Here is a 19,573-nt window from a genome sequence, read left to right on the forward strand (position 1 = left end):
TAGAGGCTCCTGCGCCGTCCGCTAAAACAACGCGGGGAGAGAACAGGAAGCGGCTTCCAACTTCCTGCTTGGGCTGACGGGAGAGAACAGGAAGCGGCTTCCAACTTCCTGCTTGGGCTGACGGGAGAGAACAGGAAGTGGCTTGCAACTTCCTGCTTGGGCTGGCCAATGGGTTTCCGACGCCTCCTGCACTGAGGGATCATGGGCAATACACATTAAATGCCCCCCCCCCACATTTATTTATTGGGTGTCACAGCCAGAAAATATAAAATTGTAACATTTAATAATAGAAAATTACATAAAAATAATAGTAATACCCAGGAAGCTGCCAAATTCAGTTATGGTTTTTTAAAAAATGCAGCCGTTCCTCATTAATAACGTAACATTACTCCAAAAAACGTTTCCTTGCCCCATGATTCTTACCTCTCAGTAAACTTACCCTTCTATCTATTTATCTGACATTTACACCGTTTTAATCTTCATGTAAAGGTAGATCTGGTAACAATAAGTAATATTGTAATCTCCCTTTAAACATCTGGTTTCATTATCCTTCTGGAATTAAATATTCAGGGTGTGGGGCAGATCCGGAAACATACTTTCCAAACCGTGTTTTCCCTAAGAGAGATATCTGAGCCGCAGCAAAAGGTGCGTCTTATTAAACGTTTTAACGCTGCGGGGTATAAGTTTGTAATAACGAAGAATGACTTCTGCCCCAGAAACCTTTTATTTTTTTTATTTTTTACCATGTGAGTTTTGTGCATCTTACGATACGTTATTGAAAGGAAAAAAATAAGAAATAAAATTTCTTTAAATATTTCTCTTTCTTTCTTTAATAATATTATTATTATGACAAATAGTGGAAAGTTTATAATTATTATTATTTATTGATTTATATAGCGCCATCACTTTCCGTAGCGCTGTATTGTGAACATTTTTTGGAGTGTTCTTGGGATGAATGGGCAGATTCTCAGGGTTTTTACCCCAGTCTCAGGGTCTCTGGGTGGCCTGGGTATGATGGCGACCAATTCATTTGGTCGGCCACTGTCTGTTTCATGTGTTGGTTGGATCTTGTGTTTTTCTTGGGTTAAAATACTTGCTACTTTTTAGCAGTGCTTATAAGAGTAAATACACCACTGTTCAAAAGTTTGGGGTCACTGAGAAATTCCCTTTTTTTAAGTGGGGGAGGGGGCAAATGTCCATTAAAATAAATCCTTCACAGACGGGGTTAATGTTGTAAATAATGTTGTAGCTAAATCGGCTGATTTTTAATAGAATCTCTTCATAGGAGTACAGAGGCCCTTTATCACTCCCATCACTCCTGTGTTCCAATGGCCCTATATCACTCTCATCACTCCTGTGTTACAATGGCCCTTTATCACTCCCATCACACCTGTGTTCCAATGGCCCTATATCACTCTCATCACTCCTGTGTTCCAACGGCCCTTTATCACTCCCATCACTCCTGTGTTCCAGTGGCTCTTTATCACTCCCATCACTCCTGTGTTCCAATGGCCCTTTATCACGCTCATCGCTCCTGTGTTACAATGGCCCTTTATCACTCCCATCACTCCTGTGTTCCAGTGGCCCTTTATCACTCCTATCACTCCTGTGTTCCAGTGGCCCTTTATCACTCCCATCACTCCTGTGTTCCAATGGCCCTTTATCACTCCCATCACTCCTGTGTTCCAGTGGCCCTTTACCACTCCCATCACTCCTGGGTTCCAATGGCCCTTTATCACTCCCATCACTCCTGTGTTCCAATGGCCCTTTATCACTCCCATCACTCCTGGGTTCCAATGGCCCTTTATCACTCCTATTACTCCTGGATTCCAATGGCCCTTTATCACTCCCATCACTCCTGTGTTCCAATGGCCCTTTATCACTCCCATCACTCCTGTAATCCAATGTCCCTTTATCACTCCCATCACTCCTGTCTTCCAATGGTCCTTTATCACTCCCATCACTCCTGTGTTACAATGGCCCTTTATCACTCCCATCACTCCTGTGTTCCAGTGGCCCTTTATCACTCCCATCACTCCTGTAATCCAATGGCCCTTTATCACTCCCATCACTCCTGTGTTCCAATGTCCCTTTATCACTCCCATCACTCCTGTGTTCCAATGGCCCTTTATCACTCCCATCACTCCTGTGTTCCAATGGCCCTTTATCACTCCCATCACTCCTGTGTTCCTGTGGCCCTTTATCACTCCCATCACTCCTGTGTTCCAATGGCCCTTTATCACTCCCATTACTCCTGTGTTCCAATGGCCCTTTATCACTCCCATCACTCCTGGGTTCCAATGACCCTTTATCACTCCCATCACTCCTGTGTTCCAATGGCCCTTTATCACTCCCATCACTCCTGTGTTACAATGGCCCTTTATCACTCCCATCACTCCTGTGTTCCAATGGCCCTTTATCACTCCCATCACTCCTGTGTTCCTGTGGCCCTTTATCACTCCCATCACTCCTGTGTTCCAATGGCCCTTTATCACTCCCATTACTCCTGTGTTCCAATGGCCCTTTATCACTCCCACCACTCCTGGGTTCCAATGACCCTTTATCACTCCCATCACTCCTGTGTTCCAATGGCCCTTTATCACTCCCATCACTCCTGTGTTTCAATGGCCCTTTATCACTCCCATCACTCCTGTGTTCCAACGGCCCTTTATCACTTCCATCACTCCTGTGTTCCATTGGCCCTTTATCACTCCCATCACTCCTGTGTTCCAATGGCACGTTGTGTTCGCTGATCCAAGTTTAAGTTTAAAAGGATAATTGATGGTTAGAAATGTTTTGTAATTATGTTACAGCCAGAAATGTCCTTGATTTCCATGAAACCAGCTGAGTGACCCCAAACTTTTGAACAGCCATGTATATAGATGGATAGATGGATAGTAGATAGAGATAGAGATAGGTAGATGGGGTGGATTGTTGGGATTCGTGGAAGTTCTATGGAAAGTTAATGGGTTTTCCCCAGAATTGTATCAGTAAAATTCTCATACTTCGTCTTCTTATTCTTATGGATTAACATTCACTCCGTATAGAGCCGGTTGTTGGCACCCACCGGGTACGTTGAGTCAGTGGCAGTTACACCTTTGAGAATTGCCACGGCAGGGGGGTGGGGGAAGTTTTTGACATTTGAATGTATAGACCGGCATCGAGCGCCGTGCGGCCCTCAGGGGCATCTGGATTCGTTTAGCTCGCGCGGCAGTGGGGTCTGAGTCTCATTTCCGCAAACCAGTAACGTTATATAGCCAGCGATGCCGTCCTGATGTAATTGGAAATCGCACTCGTTGGAGACGCTCGGCGTTGAAATGCAGACTCGTAAAAAATATGCGGTTGGGGTAGCCTGTGGTGATGGGATTTGGCAGACAATGAGGCTTTTATGTTAAGTAAGAAATAATAACTACCTCGCGTAGATTATATTATAGGCACCCTCGGCCGCGGGTCTGGCGTCTTCTGGCCAAACGTCTCCTCCTGGACACCGTCTCGGGCCCCGCGGACCTATACGGGCGGAGATTAACCCTGTCAGTGCCAGACTGGTGCTAAAGGGTTTAGATGAAACAATTAATAATTGTTGCTGATTGGTTCAGGCAGCCTTTGTAAAGGGGGGGGGGTGGAGAGAGAACCTCGAGACAAGAAATTGATCAGATAATGCTCTGGGATGAACCAAATATTTCTTCCCCCCACAAAATCACAAACTTTTTCGTTTTGATTCATTTTCTTGTTTTAATAAAGGGAAATAATTATGCTAAAAGCGTTGAAATTGACCCATTAATGCCAGGAACGACTTTGTTGGCCGATAAATGTTAAACTTTGTATTTTGTGAACGCTCTGCTGCGTGACCTAACCCTACGCTTAACATATCACACCCTTCACGCGTGTTTTAAACATGTCCTTTGCACCCTGCATGTGCTTTATTTAATCTGCCTCCCAGTGCCGTTTTAACCATCTGCTCGCCAGAGGGATTTAAAAGCTTCGCTCACCTTATTGCAACTTTTTGGGCAAAAAAAATATATTTTGGGGGTTTTTTTTAGCCTTTTTTTATGTTGCCTTCTAAACACCTGTTTTTTGTCTCTTTCCTCTCCTCTCCATTTCTTTTTTTGCTTCTCCATCCAGTACCTTCAGATGAAATGGCCCCTGATCGATATGCAAGCAGGCAGCCTGCAGAGCAGACAAGCAATGAAGGACGCAAGGTCTCCATCTCCCGGACACGTCGTCGTAAGTAACACCCTTCACGCAAAGAATCAGAGCGCTCGTTGGGTTTGTGTTTGTGTCTCACCGCCAGACGCTTGCCGAAAGGTCTCTCGATGCGCTGAGGTGGACCCACGTAGGTGGAGAATTTGGCTTTGAATGCCCCAAAAACGCCTGTCCCTCTCGAACTTCGTTTCTAATCCCGTAGGGAACGAGACTCCAATAACACCAAGCCACATAAACCCAAACACCGCATCTCTCTCTAACGTCTCAGGGCTTTATTGCGCCGCCAAATAATTTAATATATTGCATGACCTGAGATACTTCTTAAAATGACGGCATCCAGAGCCAAATTGTGGAGAATATCTGATTCATTTTGTGTCTTTCTATAAACATTCGTGTAGAACAGAATTCTATTTAAGATGTTGGGGAAACTTTATTTACAGAATTCTAATATTTATTACTATGGCAGGAAGTCACTTTATTAAATATAAAAAAATAGCCATTTTGAAATCAGCCAAATGGAAATTAATAGTCGTTATTATCATATTTAATTCAGAATGTTAGTTATCTCATTCTGTATGTCTAGAAGTGGGTGTTTTTTGGACACATTGTATTTATATATTCATTAAATACGTATAAGTTGACTCCAGTTCCGTCACGGTTGGCGTTTATACCTTCTCCGGTTGAGTCGGTTGGCCCCGGCACATGCGTTAAGCAAAACACTGTTAAGGATTTACATTATTGAGCTTCATCATATACAAAGAGCCACGGATAGAATCAGAAATTAATGTCGGAAACACGGAATTCGTCTTTTTTTTTTTTTTTTTTTTTTTTTTTACTTGTTGCCCGCCTCGGTATTAAAACTATAAAGTCCCAAATATAATAGATGTTTTGGGAAAAGTAGCAGGACTATCCTTTCGTTATAGTACGAAAAAAACAGGATTTTAGTTAAAAACATCACTCTGTCCATGGATCTGTCCACTTTCCCTCCTCACAGGAGAAAGAAACACTTATAATACAAGATTGGGAGACAAAAGGTTTCAGGTCACCTATAACCATACCTGGGAACGTTTACGCTCCGGCTACAGCGGAACCCCCCTTGTGGGATGTGGCCTGGTGTACCTGAGTTGGTGGTCCGGCTGATGTCACCGGTGGTCCCACTGTCGTCGGTGGGCATTGTCGATGACGTTGGTGGGCGCGCGCTCGCTGACGTCGCAGGCGTTCCCACCAACGTTAGTGAGTGTTCCCCCTGATGTGGGGACCCCGCTCACTCAACCCGTACGATTTGGGTGTTGACCTGGAGAAGCGGCGCTTCTTCTGGAGTTCCCAGGTATGCCTATAACTTAACCCTAGAGCTGCTACTACCAATAAGTAGTTGGTTAATAAGTGTAGTTCCCGGTGCTGCGAGCCAACTAGTGACGCTACTGGTTACAGAGGGGAGAGGTGGAGGACCTTGGAGTAAAAAGACCCCTTAATATCCCTTATACACGGCACATGGGACTGAATCTCGAAATGGTTTCTCGGAATTTGAAGTTCTTTTAGTGAAATGTAACGATCGGTTTTGATACAGTTTAGAACGTTCGATAATTGTGTTCTTGTTACTTTTAAGATTCCGTCCTCTTTCCGGCTGATTTTGTAACCTCAGCGTTCAGATGTTCAGTCTGGGAAGAACATGTTAAAAAAACCAAAAAGGACCCCCCCCCCCCCCAACAAACTAAAATCCAGGAAGCGACGTTGTTACGGGGGACTAAATGTTGATTATGTTGGGTTTGCCGGCTCCGAGTGAAGCCCCCCCGACATGTTTTGGGGGCCTCTTGTTGAAGACCTTTTTTTTTGTTTGTATTTAAATATGGCCTCTTGTTCTTTATGGAGCGTTCCTCTCAATATGTTACCTAGAGCGGGGTCCTCCAAGCCGCCTAAAAAGAGGCCGAGAATAGAATGACCCCATTATGATGCAAATCTGCTTCTGGCCAAATAACTCCACAGCAGGTGATCGGATGCGGAGCCCAAAGCAGCAACAAGATCGCTCTTGTTAGAAACGTTTCCCCATAAAGGCGACAGCCTTCGCTACCAACAAAATCCATAATTAAGTGGTAATGACGGTCGGCGAGGGCATTCCGTGGCCGTTAATGACCGAGCTCTGGGGGCTGAGGACTCAGGAGGCCAAGCTGATCATTAAAATCATGCCTAAAACCCAAAAAAAAGTCATTTTCACCCGAGCTGCACAGCAGAGAGCAGAACCTTCACCCCGAGGAGGTCTTTTTTTGAAGGATTTTATCACAAACCTTTGGGCATTTTTCAACATTTCAAGCCATCTGATACGAGTATAATTGCAATAAGGCACTCTAATTGTTGACATACATATTTAAGGGGAAAGAGGAGGGGGCCGCAGTCCTTGTTATGAGACAAATTAGGGTGTGAGGTCAGCGATAGATCCTAATTATTAAAGGAACCCTTTTTCTGTTGTTGAAGTTGGCGAGGACACGGCAGGGTCTGGGTATCACGCGTGTGCGCGGGGCTGTCACGCATCGAGCTGATTGTTTTCTCACATTAGAGCCCTAAACACGGCCTTAAGAAGCAGGCGCTTAAAAATATATATATACATTCCTCCTGAGGGTCGCTCCAGAGGGGTAACATTTTAACAAAGAGACATTTAACGTGAAACATTTTCTCATCACCTTAGCGTTAAGAATATGGAGTTTGACTGACGCTCTCCTGTATTCCGAATAAAAAAGAATGTGCGTGTGACCCGGGTCAACCCAAAACGGACTCTAATGGGCATTAAACATTGTTTGGGGCAGTAGTGTCCTTTAACCCCCCCAGCGCTGTATACAGTAATATAACCCCCCAGCGCTGTATACAGTAATAACCCCCCGCGCTGTATACAGTAATAACCCCCAGCACTGTATACAGTAATATAACCCCCAGCGCTGTATACAGTAATAACCCCCCAGCGCTGTATACAGTAATATAACCCCCAGCACTGTATACAGTAATATAACCCCCAGTGCTGTATACAGTAATATAACCCCCAGCGCTGTATACAGTAATATAACCCCCAGCGCTGTATACAGTAATATAACCCCCAGCACTGTATACAGTAATATAACCCCCAGCGCTGTATACAGTAATATAACCCCCAGCGCTGTATACAGTAATATAACCCCCAGCGCTGTATACAGTAATATAACCCTCCAGCGCTGTATACAGTAATATAACCCCCAGCGCTGTATACAGTAATATAACCCCCAGCGCTGTATACAGTAATGTCAGCTTTTTTTTATCACAATTTGCCCCAATAAACCCTCTTTATCTGCAGACCTGGAGCCGCCGTTGCTGTCAGTCATGTGATATTTTGGGTGACTTTCCCGGCTCAAACACCACACTGAGCTGATGCTTTATGGCGATGCTAATGAAGTCCGTCCCTCTATAGACTTCCATTAGTCAGAGAGTCCGATTAGGGTAATTAAGACTGAGCCATTCTATTGTTTCCCACAGGCAGTATGATAAGGAGTCGGGTCGTTTAGTAGATCGGGGATCAGATAACAGAGCGAGAATCATACAGTTGGTCCGGAGAGACTGTGATTGTAACTTCAGCCTCGTAGCGAGCTTCCTTCGAAGTAGAACAGTGAAAAAATATTGTAAAAGGCGACATAAATCCATAATGTGATAGGAATCAAAAGTGCTGAACATTCTCCTTTAAGAAATTAATAAAAACAGATTTTGCACAATTCTGACTGCAGCCCCGTGTCAGAGATTATGTAAAACCAAGCATTCTTTCTTAAATCTGAATACGTCACGTTGTGAACATCTCACGGCTGCTGTCGCTGCTATCGCTCGTCACGTAGATGGCGTTTAAATTCGGTTGCATCATCGTGTGACCAAAACCTTTAAAAAAAACTGTATCCAAAGCAGCTCCTGGCCGCGTCCCAGCGATTGCCGCTGGTGTTAAATATTTATACTGGCAGATTAACTGCCGGCTGGTTTTTTTTTTGTTATCCATTCAAGGATAAAGCCCCTATAAAATTTGGGAAGCGGAAAGTGGAGAACACAGAATTCTTCCAGTGTTCCTGTTTGTATTAACCCCTGAAGTTGTTATTTAAAATGATTTATATTTTGAGTAAGAAAATCAGTTTTTTTGTGTAGTGAATAGTGATAATAACATTAATAATAATGATTATGATTAATAATATGTCAAGGGTAAGGCATATACTGTAACTGTATACAGAAAACTCATATATGTAAGAAAAATGCACCCTGCTACATGGAAAACATTAAAAGAAAATTATTTAAAAATAATAATAATAATAATTCAAATATAATATTATTAATATAAAAATTATATAATATATATATGTCTGAGATCAAGAATTAAACTTTATATAACAAAATATTTTGAGGGTTTCTTTTCTGGCTTGTTTTGTCTTTTTAGGGAAAATCTAAACATTATTTGTTTTTTTAGAAGTTATTTTAGATAAATACAGCTGATATAGGTCTGTCCATTCCAGGAGAAAGTGGAAAAAAAAAGGAAAGAATAAATATATAAATATATATTTATATATCTATAGCATCTTGGATCTTAACCCTTGGCCGTCTGTATCCTTTTTTTCTTTCTTTTTTTTTTTATGTATGTTTAACCCTTGTTTTCCCTGCTGCTCATAATATAGGCCCTTAGGGACTTTTATTCAATGGAAAGACCGTAAGGCGGTTGCAACATAATAACAATAACAGCTAGATTTAAATCCCAGGCGCTTCGGAGCTGGGTTCAAATAGTTATGGTTCGCGGGAAGAAGGCGTGGCTATCACAAGCCACACCCACGTATAAAAATACGGACGACCTTGGTCACCCCGATTTCACCTGTATCTATGTTCTAAAAAACTAGATTAATGTAACGATTATTAAATGGGCAGTTAGCTGAGCAGGACCCCCCATCTAAAGGGGAATGAATATTAACGGCCACGGAAAAGAAATGGGGGGTGGGGAAAGGGGCAAATGCATATGGAGTTATTCTGCAGAATGCCCCCGTGGACACCATGAAAATGTAAAGGAACCACACAGCTGTCATATGCTTTAAAACGCCTTTAAAATAAAAAAAAATTTAAATAAGTGCGTTTTCTCAAACCGTGAAATTTCGTCAATTTCTCTCCAGATTCCAAAATCCGCTCGGCAGTTTTTCTTGAAAGCTCCTTTTACAGATTTCTCCGCCTGAACCCTTAAATAAACTCGTATATATTCTGTGTTCTTGGAGCTCGCGCTACTTTTTGGCCAAGTTGCAATATTATAAATCAGATGGCACCTCTTTCAGCGCCATTAGGTTTTTGGCAGCGGACGGAACGGAGCTTTCCTTCAGTCCTGACCCAGAGCTATAAATTAGAAGTTTAAGTTGAATAAGCGCGCTGACACTCGCACGGCGCGGACGCCGCTGCAGCTGTTTTAACTGCGGTAGAGAGGAAACACAATAGTAAGATCATGCGCGAGCTCACATCGCCGGCTGAAGGGTGCTGAAAAGCCCATGACTTCTGAATATTTGCTTCTGTCTGACTTCCTTAGACTCGCTGTCCTGCGCCGTTTGCCGTCATTTAGACTTTTAACCTGCCTTCCCACTGCCGGGAGACCCTGTAAACGTCTTGAGTGGTCTCGACTGTCCTAGGGGGAGATCGCCTTTTATGTGGGTAACTGTAGTAGTTTTTATGGGTCTTTACCTTACTGATTGAACCACAAAAGGGTTACTTTTACTTTCAGGAATGTTTTTATTTAATAATAATCATAATAATTAGTATTATTATGTATAAATTATTATTATTTATATATTATTATTTTTATTATTATTATTATTATTATTATTATTATTATTATTATGTATAGATTATTATTATTTATAGATTATTTATTATTATAACCATTCTGGGGTGAATTTTCTTTTATATTCCACTGAAGATCAGTTCGGTTTAATCCTTTTCCATTTCCTCGGTTCTCATGTTATTTTCATACTGAGGATTCTGCTTGTAACAGACGGACGGAGTGTCAGATACTCGGTATCCATGAATGTAAATACAGAGATGATTTGTTGTTGTTTTTTCCCACTAGAAACATGGCATTTACCTGCCAATTAGACCCATCCGGCCCCCGTCTAGTCGCCCGTTTCTCCTGCTGTAACGACTCAAACCTTAATCAGTCGTTGGTCTCGTCTTAGATTCGGGAGCCGTATGTCTATCCCATGCATGTTTAATACCCTCACTGTATTACCCTCTACCACTTCTGCTGGGAGGCTGTGCCACGTATCTACCTCCCTCTCAATAAGCTAAAACGTCTCTACATTACATCTAAGCCTCTGACGCGCTCGTTTTGGATCATGGAATCAGGTTTCTAAAAATAATCTGAATAATGTTCCTGTAAAGTTATTTTGAGAGTGTTCTGGTTCTTAGATGGTTAAACTCGTTGCTGGAGTTCTCGCTCGCTCCGCATAATGAAGGAATTCTCCGGCACAGAGCGAGGTCACAGAGAAATCACTGGGTGCCTCCTGCGTAGAGAGGGGGCCGAGCGTCGCGCATGTAATTTGGAGAGACAGCCAACTTTCCTGGCCTGTTCCAAGCGGTGATGTAGGAGACGCACGGCAGGAGTATAACGAAGGCTACAGGGCCGGCCCTGGGATGTCTGACGTTTTGTTTACATAAGAAGGGATCTCGTGATAGCGCCCCCTACGCAGCCGCCATGTTGGTTCCTTTATTCCGTTACTAGATTCTCCACGGAGCAATAACCTCAATGCATGCGCGATAAACCGCAGCGGAATTTTCTTGAGTTAATGCCTTTTCAATAAACACAATTTAATTGTCTTCTGATTACAAACACGGCGTGTGAAGCAATCGCCGGGGGTTCCAGCCGCCAGCCGTCGGGTTCCAGGACCGACTTCATTCACTGTATGCGGCAGATGTAATAAAATGTAACGAAAACTAAAATCCGGCGTTCCCGTGATCTGAACGCAGCGCCACCCACCGAATTACCCCCAAAACCCTCCAAACGTACTCATTGTGTTCATTTAAAAAGCCGGGATCTGTGAGATTAAATGGGGGAGAAGCGATTATTATTTGTAATTTGAATCTTAAATGTTTTATTTTGGCGTAAAATGTTTTATTTTAAAGCTGCCGTTAACCTCAGCAGATCTATCACAGACTATGAGAAAGCTTTGTTGTTCTGTTTCTATGGTGACAGCCTATCAGTGCCTGATTTCGTGTCACATGACACTTAAGTGTTCCCGGCAAAAATGACTAATGACAGCCAGTCAGTAACAGAAAAGTGCTTCCATTGAACCCAGTGGGAGCTCTTATCGCACGTGGGCACGGAAGTCATAACAGACCCCCGAGCGATGAACACAGGAGGAAACGGCCATGGAATCCCTCTATGCAATTAGAAGGGGGACACCAAACAATTTAAAGGGACCACACAACTATTATATGCATTATATATATATTATTATTATATTATTATAATATTATTATTTATTATTATTATATATTATTATTATAATATTATTTATTATTATTATTATTATATTTATAATATAAGTGGATATGATGGATGGAGTTTTCCTTTAAGAGGATGCACTTTTTTTAACCCCAATATAATTTTTAACTCTTCATACACTTCATATATGTTAAACGCCATATTGTATTTATATCTTATTTATCTCACTTCCAGCACCCTGCTAGTCCTAAAGTCCCAAACAAGTCCTATAACCCTTCCCTTACCCTTATAATGCCCCCGACTCACCCCCCCCAGATAAATGCCCAAAACAACAAATAAAAACCCAAATTGTTTTATCCCAATTCAAACTCCAGCGCGGCCGCGTCTAATTCTTATACCCCACGGAGTGCGCGAAGGGATCCATACGCTGTTTATTTACACGTTCTATTTAAAGTTCGGTTCAGGGTCACATGACGCGGGGACCTGGACATTTTGTTCCATACGTTCAGACACTAACATGACGAAACCCGACGCGCCTGTTTTGGGTAGTTTGTTAAGCTGTAAAAAGTTTGAAACGCACCGAATGTTACTTTCTGGAAGTTTGTTAAATATTTAAATATTTTATTAATGCTGCACTTTACATAAAACCCCAAAAATGTAAAATGTTACAACCAACCCACAAAATATATATATAAAAACATATATATACATATATAAAAATAATATAAAATATAATTATTTATATATCACATATATATATATATATATATATATATATATATATATATATATATATATATACGTCAATAACCGCATAATAGAATTTCTATTCTTGGAATATTTGCCTGAATTTTAAAGAGACAAAAAAAAATGTAGAGAATTTTTTTGTATACATTTTGTATACAAGAAATGAATATATATATATATAAGTATCTAAAAAAAAAAAAAGATGTTGCAGCCATGCCATTAATCAACAGAGCATGAAAAAAGCGTTTTGTACAAATAAAAAGTTTTTTTTTTAAATTTTGGGTGGTATTAGTAGAAATCTAACAGGGGGGGCAAATTTAGTGATGGTGCATACTGCTCTGGTGTTCGAAGAGTTAAAGAACAGAAATAAAGTATCACAGCCAGGACTGCAATTACAAGCATCGATCCCCTCGCCCCAGGTACCGCTGACACAGTAACATGACTTTATTAAAAGCCGAAAGGCCACAGCGCTCAGGTCAGCCATCTTTAACCCCTAAGTCGCGTCTCCGGCCAATGGCGAGACGGCTTTTTGGTAAAGTTTTTTTTTTTTTTATATTTATAATTTGATTTTTGAAGAATTAACATTTTGTTTCATGTTATTACATTTTTATTTTTCTCCTTTTTTGCCCGCCCCCAAAACTTCTGCTCTTTTGCCCCCCCCCATCACCTTTGAAGAAGGGACCCCTGAGGTCCTGAAAACATGTCACTCTAATCTTGCTCCATAAACGGTGCCCTCTACTGGTCGTCAACAGCAGTTACCACTTTTAACTCATACATTAGATGGAGCTATAGAGTAGCAGCCGTTTTCAGCCGCTTCTTACCCTCGGGTGGGGCATTTACTGGTTACTGCCCCGTTAGCCTCCACAAATGTTATATAATTTCCATTCTTTATCATTTTAGTATTAATATTTGTATCCCGCTAGTGAATTTTACCTAAAATACCCCAATAATCTATCAAAGTTCGATTGGTTACAATGTATCAGCAGAATTCATGCTCCTTTAACCCTTTACTCTCAAGGTGCTTAATGGGTTTAAAGTGACAGAATATGAATTAAATAAAACAGGATTTGATGCTTTTCAGTGAAGGGCTGGCTGAGGGTGATATGAGTTAGTCTGAAAGCAAGTGGATCTTGGGTAGCAAAACATCTGATACGGCCAGAAATTCCCAGAAGTCTTTCCCAATAGAGACTCGGCGCAGCAGAAAACATAGAAAAACACGGTAACTGAAATGGTCAGAAAAAGGGTTTATTTCCACCAAAAAAGCAATACTTAACACCAAGTAAAAAAAAAAATTCACATCACCTGCCGAGCCACTAACGGGTTAATAAAGTATCAGCTGATCTTATTAGATTTTAAACAGTTAATCATTAAAATTAACAGCTGGTGGAAATAAAGAGTATTTTTAGATACCGGATTTCTTTATCTTGGGGGTTGGGGCGTCCAGGTGAGAAAACTGCCGGTGAAGCAGGTGCCGGAGTCCCGAAAGTGCGAAAACTTTACAAATTCTCTCTGATATCTTCACCCGCCTCCGATACCATCCGCCATACCCCACCAATACCCCTCGCCCCCCCGCGCTCCTCTTCCAATCCCCTTTACCCCTCTTTCCTCCCATTTACCACGGTTTCCTCCCCTGATGCCCCTCTTTTCTAGGAGGTCAGAATGTTTGCTGGGTATGAGGGGATCGCAGGGTTCTACGGCCCTAAAAGCCCCGATAATGTGTATAGAAACAGCAGGAAACGGCTTTATACATTAAACGGGGTAAATAAAACCCAATTGGGCATAAAGTCGCATAAAAAGCCCCGGCTACACCCTTAGCTGCCCCATTTCAGCCATTCAATGCATTGAAACGTTGCAAGTTTGTCTCTTAGAATGATGTGCTTCTGCTTTACTGTGGGTGTAGTGCATATGTGGAACAGCCTTCCAGCTGAGGTGGTAGTAGAGGAATGTAATACCTAGTAAGGTTTAAACAGACACTTGGATGATGATAAGATAACGCATTATAAATAAAATGATAATAATAATACATATTTATAATTGTATTTGTTTTATTATTAATAAAATAATTGAATTTTGAATGTTGTGGGGGGCGGGGTCTTATATGTAACCCAATAATTGCCAGTCGGCAGAAGGGTGCTTTGTACCACTTTAAAAAGTTTTGTGAACGTATTCCGGGTTTTTTTTGCGCGTTCTTCGCGTGGTTTTAGTCCAGACTGGGATTCCCCGCTCCGCCCCAGTTCCATACCGGGACCCTCTTTACAGAAGACGCCTCCATTAACCCAAAGAGCGCCCCTTAAATTTCCAGCACCGGCTCGTTAAGGTGTTTTGTTTGCTTTGTAGCGTCTGGTTTTATACATTTTTAATAAGAATTAGCCTTTTTATTCTTAAAAAGTAGACAGAAACAAACCCAATTTTCCTCCCCGCCGCGGATCTCGCCGCTCGATCAGATGAAAGGCTTTTGGCGTTGTGTATTTCTCTTTTTTTTTCCTGTAAAATACCTTCCTTTATGTTTTGTTTTGTTGTATTTTTTTATTATTTTGGGGTTTTCAGTCATTTTGCTAAATCCTCGCGTTCACTAAGAATATTTCATCAAAGTTGGAGCCGCGCGAGTAGCCGGGATGTTCGAGTAAAAGCTTCATCCGACTCTCACGGAGTAAATACTCACTTCCCGCAAAAAAACATGATTTAAAAAATATATAAAATCATTGAGCCGCCCGGCGCCCCCCGGCAGCCTCTTATTGGCTGTGAATGAATCCGGCGACTCTCCAATAAGAGAAATAGAAACATAGAACCACAGATCGGCCCCAATCGGCCCCCGTCTACTCTGTCCATTTCTCCTGCTGTAAAGACTCAAACCTTCATCATTCGTTGGGCTCTTGCTGTATTATCCAAACTATACAGGGGCCGGGTCACTGATTTATCTATACATTATACAGGGGGCCGGCTCGCTGATTTATCTATACATTATACAGGGGGCCGGTCACTGATTTATCTATACATTATACAGGGGCCGGTCACTGATTTATCTATACATTATACAGGGGGCCGGCTCGCTGATTTATCTATACATTATACAGGGGGCCGGTCACTGATTTATCTATACATTATACAGGGGCCGGTCACTGATTTATCTATACATTATACAGGGGGCCGGCTCGCTGATTTATCTATACATTATACAGGGGCCGGTCACTGATTTATCTATACATTATACAGGGGCCGGTCACTGATTTATCTATACATTATACAGGGGCCGGGTCACTGATTTATCTATACATTATACAGGGGGCCGGCTCGCTGATTTATCTATACATTATACAGGGGGCCGGTCACTGATTTATCTATACATTATACAGGGGCCGGTCGCTGATTTATCTATACATTATACAGGGGGCCAGTCACTGATTTATCTATACATTATACAGGGGCCGGTCACTGATTTATCTATACATTATACAGGGGCCGGTCACTGATTTATCTATACATTATACAGGGGCCGGGTCACTGATTTATCTATACATTATACAGGGGGCCGGCTCGCTGATTTATCTATACATTATACAGGGGGCCGGTCACTGATTTATCTATACATTATACAGGGGCCGGTCGCTGATTTATCTATACATTATACAGGGGGCCGGTCACTGATTTATCTATACATTATACAGGGGCCGGGTCACTGATTTATCTATACATTATACAGGGGCCGGTCGCTGATTTATCTATACATTATACAGGGGCCGGGTCACTGATTTATCTATACATTATACAGGGGCCGGTCGCTGATTTATCTATACATTATACAGGGGGCCAGTCACTGATTTATCTATACATTATACAGGGGCCGGTCACTGATTTATCTATACATTATACAGGGGCCGGTCACTGATTTATCTATACATTATACAGGGGCCGGTCACTGATTTATCTATACATTATACAGGGGCCGGGTCACTGATTTATCTATACATTATACAGGGGCCGGTCACTGATTTATCTATACATTATACAGGGGGCCAGTCACTGATTTATCTATACATTATACAGGGGCCGGTCACTGATTTATCTATACATTATACAGGGGCCGGTCACTGATTTATCTATACATTATACAGGGGCCGGGTCACTGATTTATCTATACATTATACAGGGGGCCGGCTCGCTGATTTATCTATACATTATACAGGGGGCCGGTCACTGATTTATCTATACATTATACAGGGGCCGGTCGCTGATTTATCTATACATTATACAGGGGGCCGGTCACTGATTTATCTATACATTATACAGGGGCCGGGTCACTGATTTATCTATACATTATACAGGGGCCGGTCGCTGATTTATCTATACATTATACAGGGGCCGGGTCACTGATTTATCTATACATTATACAGGGGCCGGTCGCTGATTTATCTATACATTATACAGGGGGCCAGTCACTGATTTATCTATACATTATACAGGGGCCGGTCACTGATTTATCTATACATTATACAGGGGCCGGTCACTGATTTATCTATACATTATACAGGGGCCGGGTCACTGATTTATCTATACATTATACAGGGGCCGGTCACTGATTTATCTATACATTATACAGGGGGCCAGTCACTGATTTATCTATACATTATACAGGGGCCGGTCACTGATTTATCTATACATTATACAGGGGCCGGTCACTGATTTATCTATACATTATACAGGGGGCCAGTCACTGATTTATCTATACATTATACAGGGGCCGGTCACTGATTTATCTATACATTATACAGGGGCCGGGTCACTGATTTATCTATACATTATACAGGGGCCGGTCACTGATTTATCTATACATTATACAGGGGGCTGGTCACTGATTTATCTATACATTATACAGGGGCCGGTCACTGATTTAGCTATACATTATACAGGGGCCGGTCACTGATTTATCAATACATTATACAGGGGGCCGGTCACTGATTTATCTATACATTATACAGGGGCCGGTCGCTGATTTATCTATACATTATACAGGGGGCCGGTCACTGATTTATCTATACATTATACAGGGGCCGGTCGCTGATTTATCTATACATTATACAGGGGGCCGGGTCACTGATTTATCTATACATTATACAGGGGCCGGGTCACTGATTTATCTATACATTATACAGGGGCGGCTGGTGGTTTTGAAGCCTTTTATCGGTACAGGGCTGAGCGTCAGGAATATGTATAGAATAAATGTGTTTTCCCATTTGCTAAAATATGTTAAATTGTTAGATTAAGGGGGCGTTAGCGGCTCTTTTGTGATTTTCTGGTTAATTGCGAAGTAGTAGTAGATACAGGTCCATCCTATCTGTAGTCGTTGTTGTGTAGGGCTGTGTTGGTGGGGGGGGCTTTAATTTATCCCAATAAACATTTGGCACCGGGGGGGTAATAAGGGGTATAAAGTATAATGCGGATGTTACAGGCTGCGGGGTCTCCGGCTGCCGCGTTATAAATCACAGCAGTCTCTCTTTCACCGGCAGCGAAGCCGGGAGCGTTTAATGTTCTCCCCAACAGGTGCCGCCCGCACGCCTCGCCGAAACCGGAGCCTCCGATTGGCTGCCATTACTGCGAACGCGCCAAACCCGCCTCCCCGCTCAGCTGTCAGAAGATTCCGTTTCATTCACGGGCTTCGCTCCGCTTCCCTTCCAGGAATCTCATTCATACCCGGCTTCAGGGGCCGGGGGGGCCGGGGCGTGAATCCGACCTACGCAGCGGCGACGTACATCAGTATCGCGTCCATCACATCGCCCCGTCCCAGCAACGGCAGCAAAAACACCGACGCGTTTCCAACCAATGTAACAAATTACGCGTTTTCGCTTTTGGGGTGATTAAAGGGGATTTCAGTATTTAGCAATAGGCTATTTTTAATCACATACTTGGCTTCATTTTTAACCCTTCACTTGTTATCGGGGTGAGCACACCACGGCGCATCTGCCGTTTAACCCTTTGCAGCTAGATGAGCGGTGTGAGGGAGCAGCACCACCCTATACCGCAGCGCTGTACAACGTCCCTGACTTCATTAAAACCAGATGAGGAGTATCGCCCTCATATACCGCAGCGCTGTACAACGTCCTTCACTTCTTAAACACCAGACGAGGGGCGTAAATAGCGAATTTTGCCCCTTAATGCAGCGCCGTCTGAGTCCTCGACCCCCCCCCGTGTAAAGTTTAAAGCCCCCGAGGACAGGTGACGCCTCTCTTTTGTAAGGACTTGGAGCTCTGCCACGAGACAGCTGAGAGGTGCAGAGAATGGAAAGAAGACAACGAAGGGAATTTTTTAGAAACCAAGCGCTCCATCGCCACAGGGGATTCTGGGTAACCGCATTCATTCAGCAAACACTGAGGAAGCTCAGTATGTCCGGAGGAGAAAAGTTACAACAAGAGGCCGGAGTCTAACACCAGAGAGTCAGAGACTGAGATGGAACGGAAGGAAGTTTTACTTTACTGAGAGGGTAGTAGATAAGTGCAACAGCCTCCCAGCAGAGGTGGTAGATGGTAATACAGTGAGGGGATTAAACATGCATGGGATAGACATACGGCTCCCGAATCTAAGACGAGACCAACGACTGATTAAGGTTTGAGTCGATCTGCCGGTGGATTCTGGGTTTCTATGTAAATGATGGAAGTGGGTTTTTTCGCCCCAGTGACTGCTCTGGAGATGTTATGGATAGACACGAGTAACGGAGAGCGTGCTAATAGAGGCCGCCGTGATATCCATCGTGTGTCGATTCAGATGCGAAGTCCGCGGTCGGCCCCGAGCAGTGCAGAGCCGGCCGGATTGATTTCTTCTCCGCAGCTCCTCCGGCGAGTGAAAGCTTCGTTCCCGGTGATCGTAATCTGGTTTTTATTTGTTTAAAGAGCCCCCGGTCTCGGATGAGAGCGCCGGCTATTAGCAGGTGAGACGTTACGAGCCCTGTAGCCGCGGAGCTCACTCGTATTATTTCTGAGTATTTTTAGGTTTTGCGACTTTTTTCCTCCCCGCGTCGAGCTGCCCGTTTCAGCCGCTCCGCGCCTCTTGGAGGTGAGTCAAAAGCCGACTCGGCCATCAAGAAGAAAGACCACAGACGTCTCTGTCCTGATCGCCGAGGGAAGAGGAGGAACGGCGGACGTCCCGCTGGCCCGAAATACATTTAGCATCAGG

The 19,573-nt window shown here is 43.0% G+C and overlaps 1 protein-coding gene across 12 annotated transcripts in view; it reads left to right on the forward strand.

Moving 5' to 3' along the window:
• LOC149277525 (transcription factor 7-like 2) overlaps positions 1-19,573 on the forward strand; it is a 107,520-nt gene that overhangs the window by 47,877 nt on the left and 40,070 nt on the right. For 11 of the 12 annotated variants that reach the window (XM_089502788.1, XM_089502790.1, XM_089502789.1 and 8 more), the window contains one exon: positions 4,123-4,224. The exons of the other annotated variant lie outside the window; for it this stretch is intronic. In XM_089502788.1, coding sequence (XP_089358914.1) covers positions 4,123-4,224 — 102 coding nt within the window. The remainder of the gene's footprint in view (positions 1-4,122; positions 4,225-19,573) is intronic. 12 annotated transcript variants of the gene reach the window in all.

The sequence above is a fragment of the Sceloporus occidentalis genome, unplaced genomic scaffold, assembly GCF_023333645.1.
Source record: "Sceloporus occidentalis isolate IW3139 unplaced genomic scaffold, rSceOcc1.0.p SCAF_212, whole genome shotgun sequence".
Taxonomy (NCBI): domain Eukaryota; kingdom Metazoa; phylum Chordata; class Lepidosauria; order Squamata; family Phrynosomatidae; genus Sceloporus; species Sceloporus occidentalis.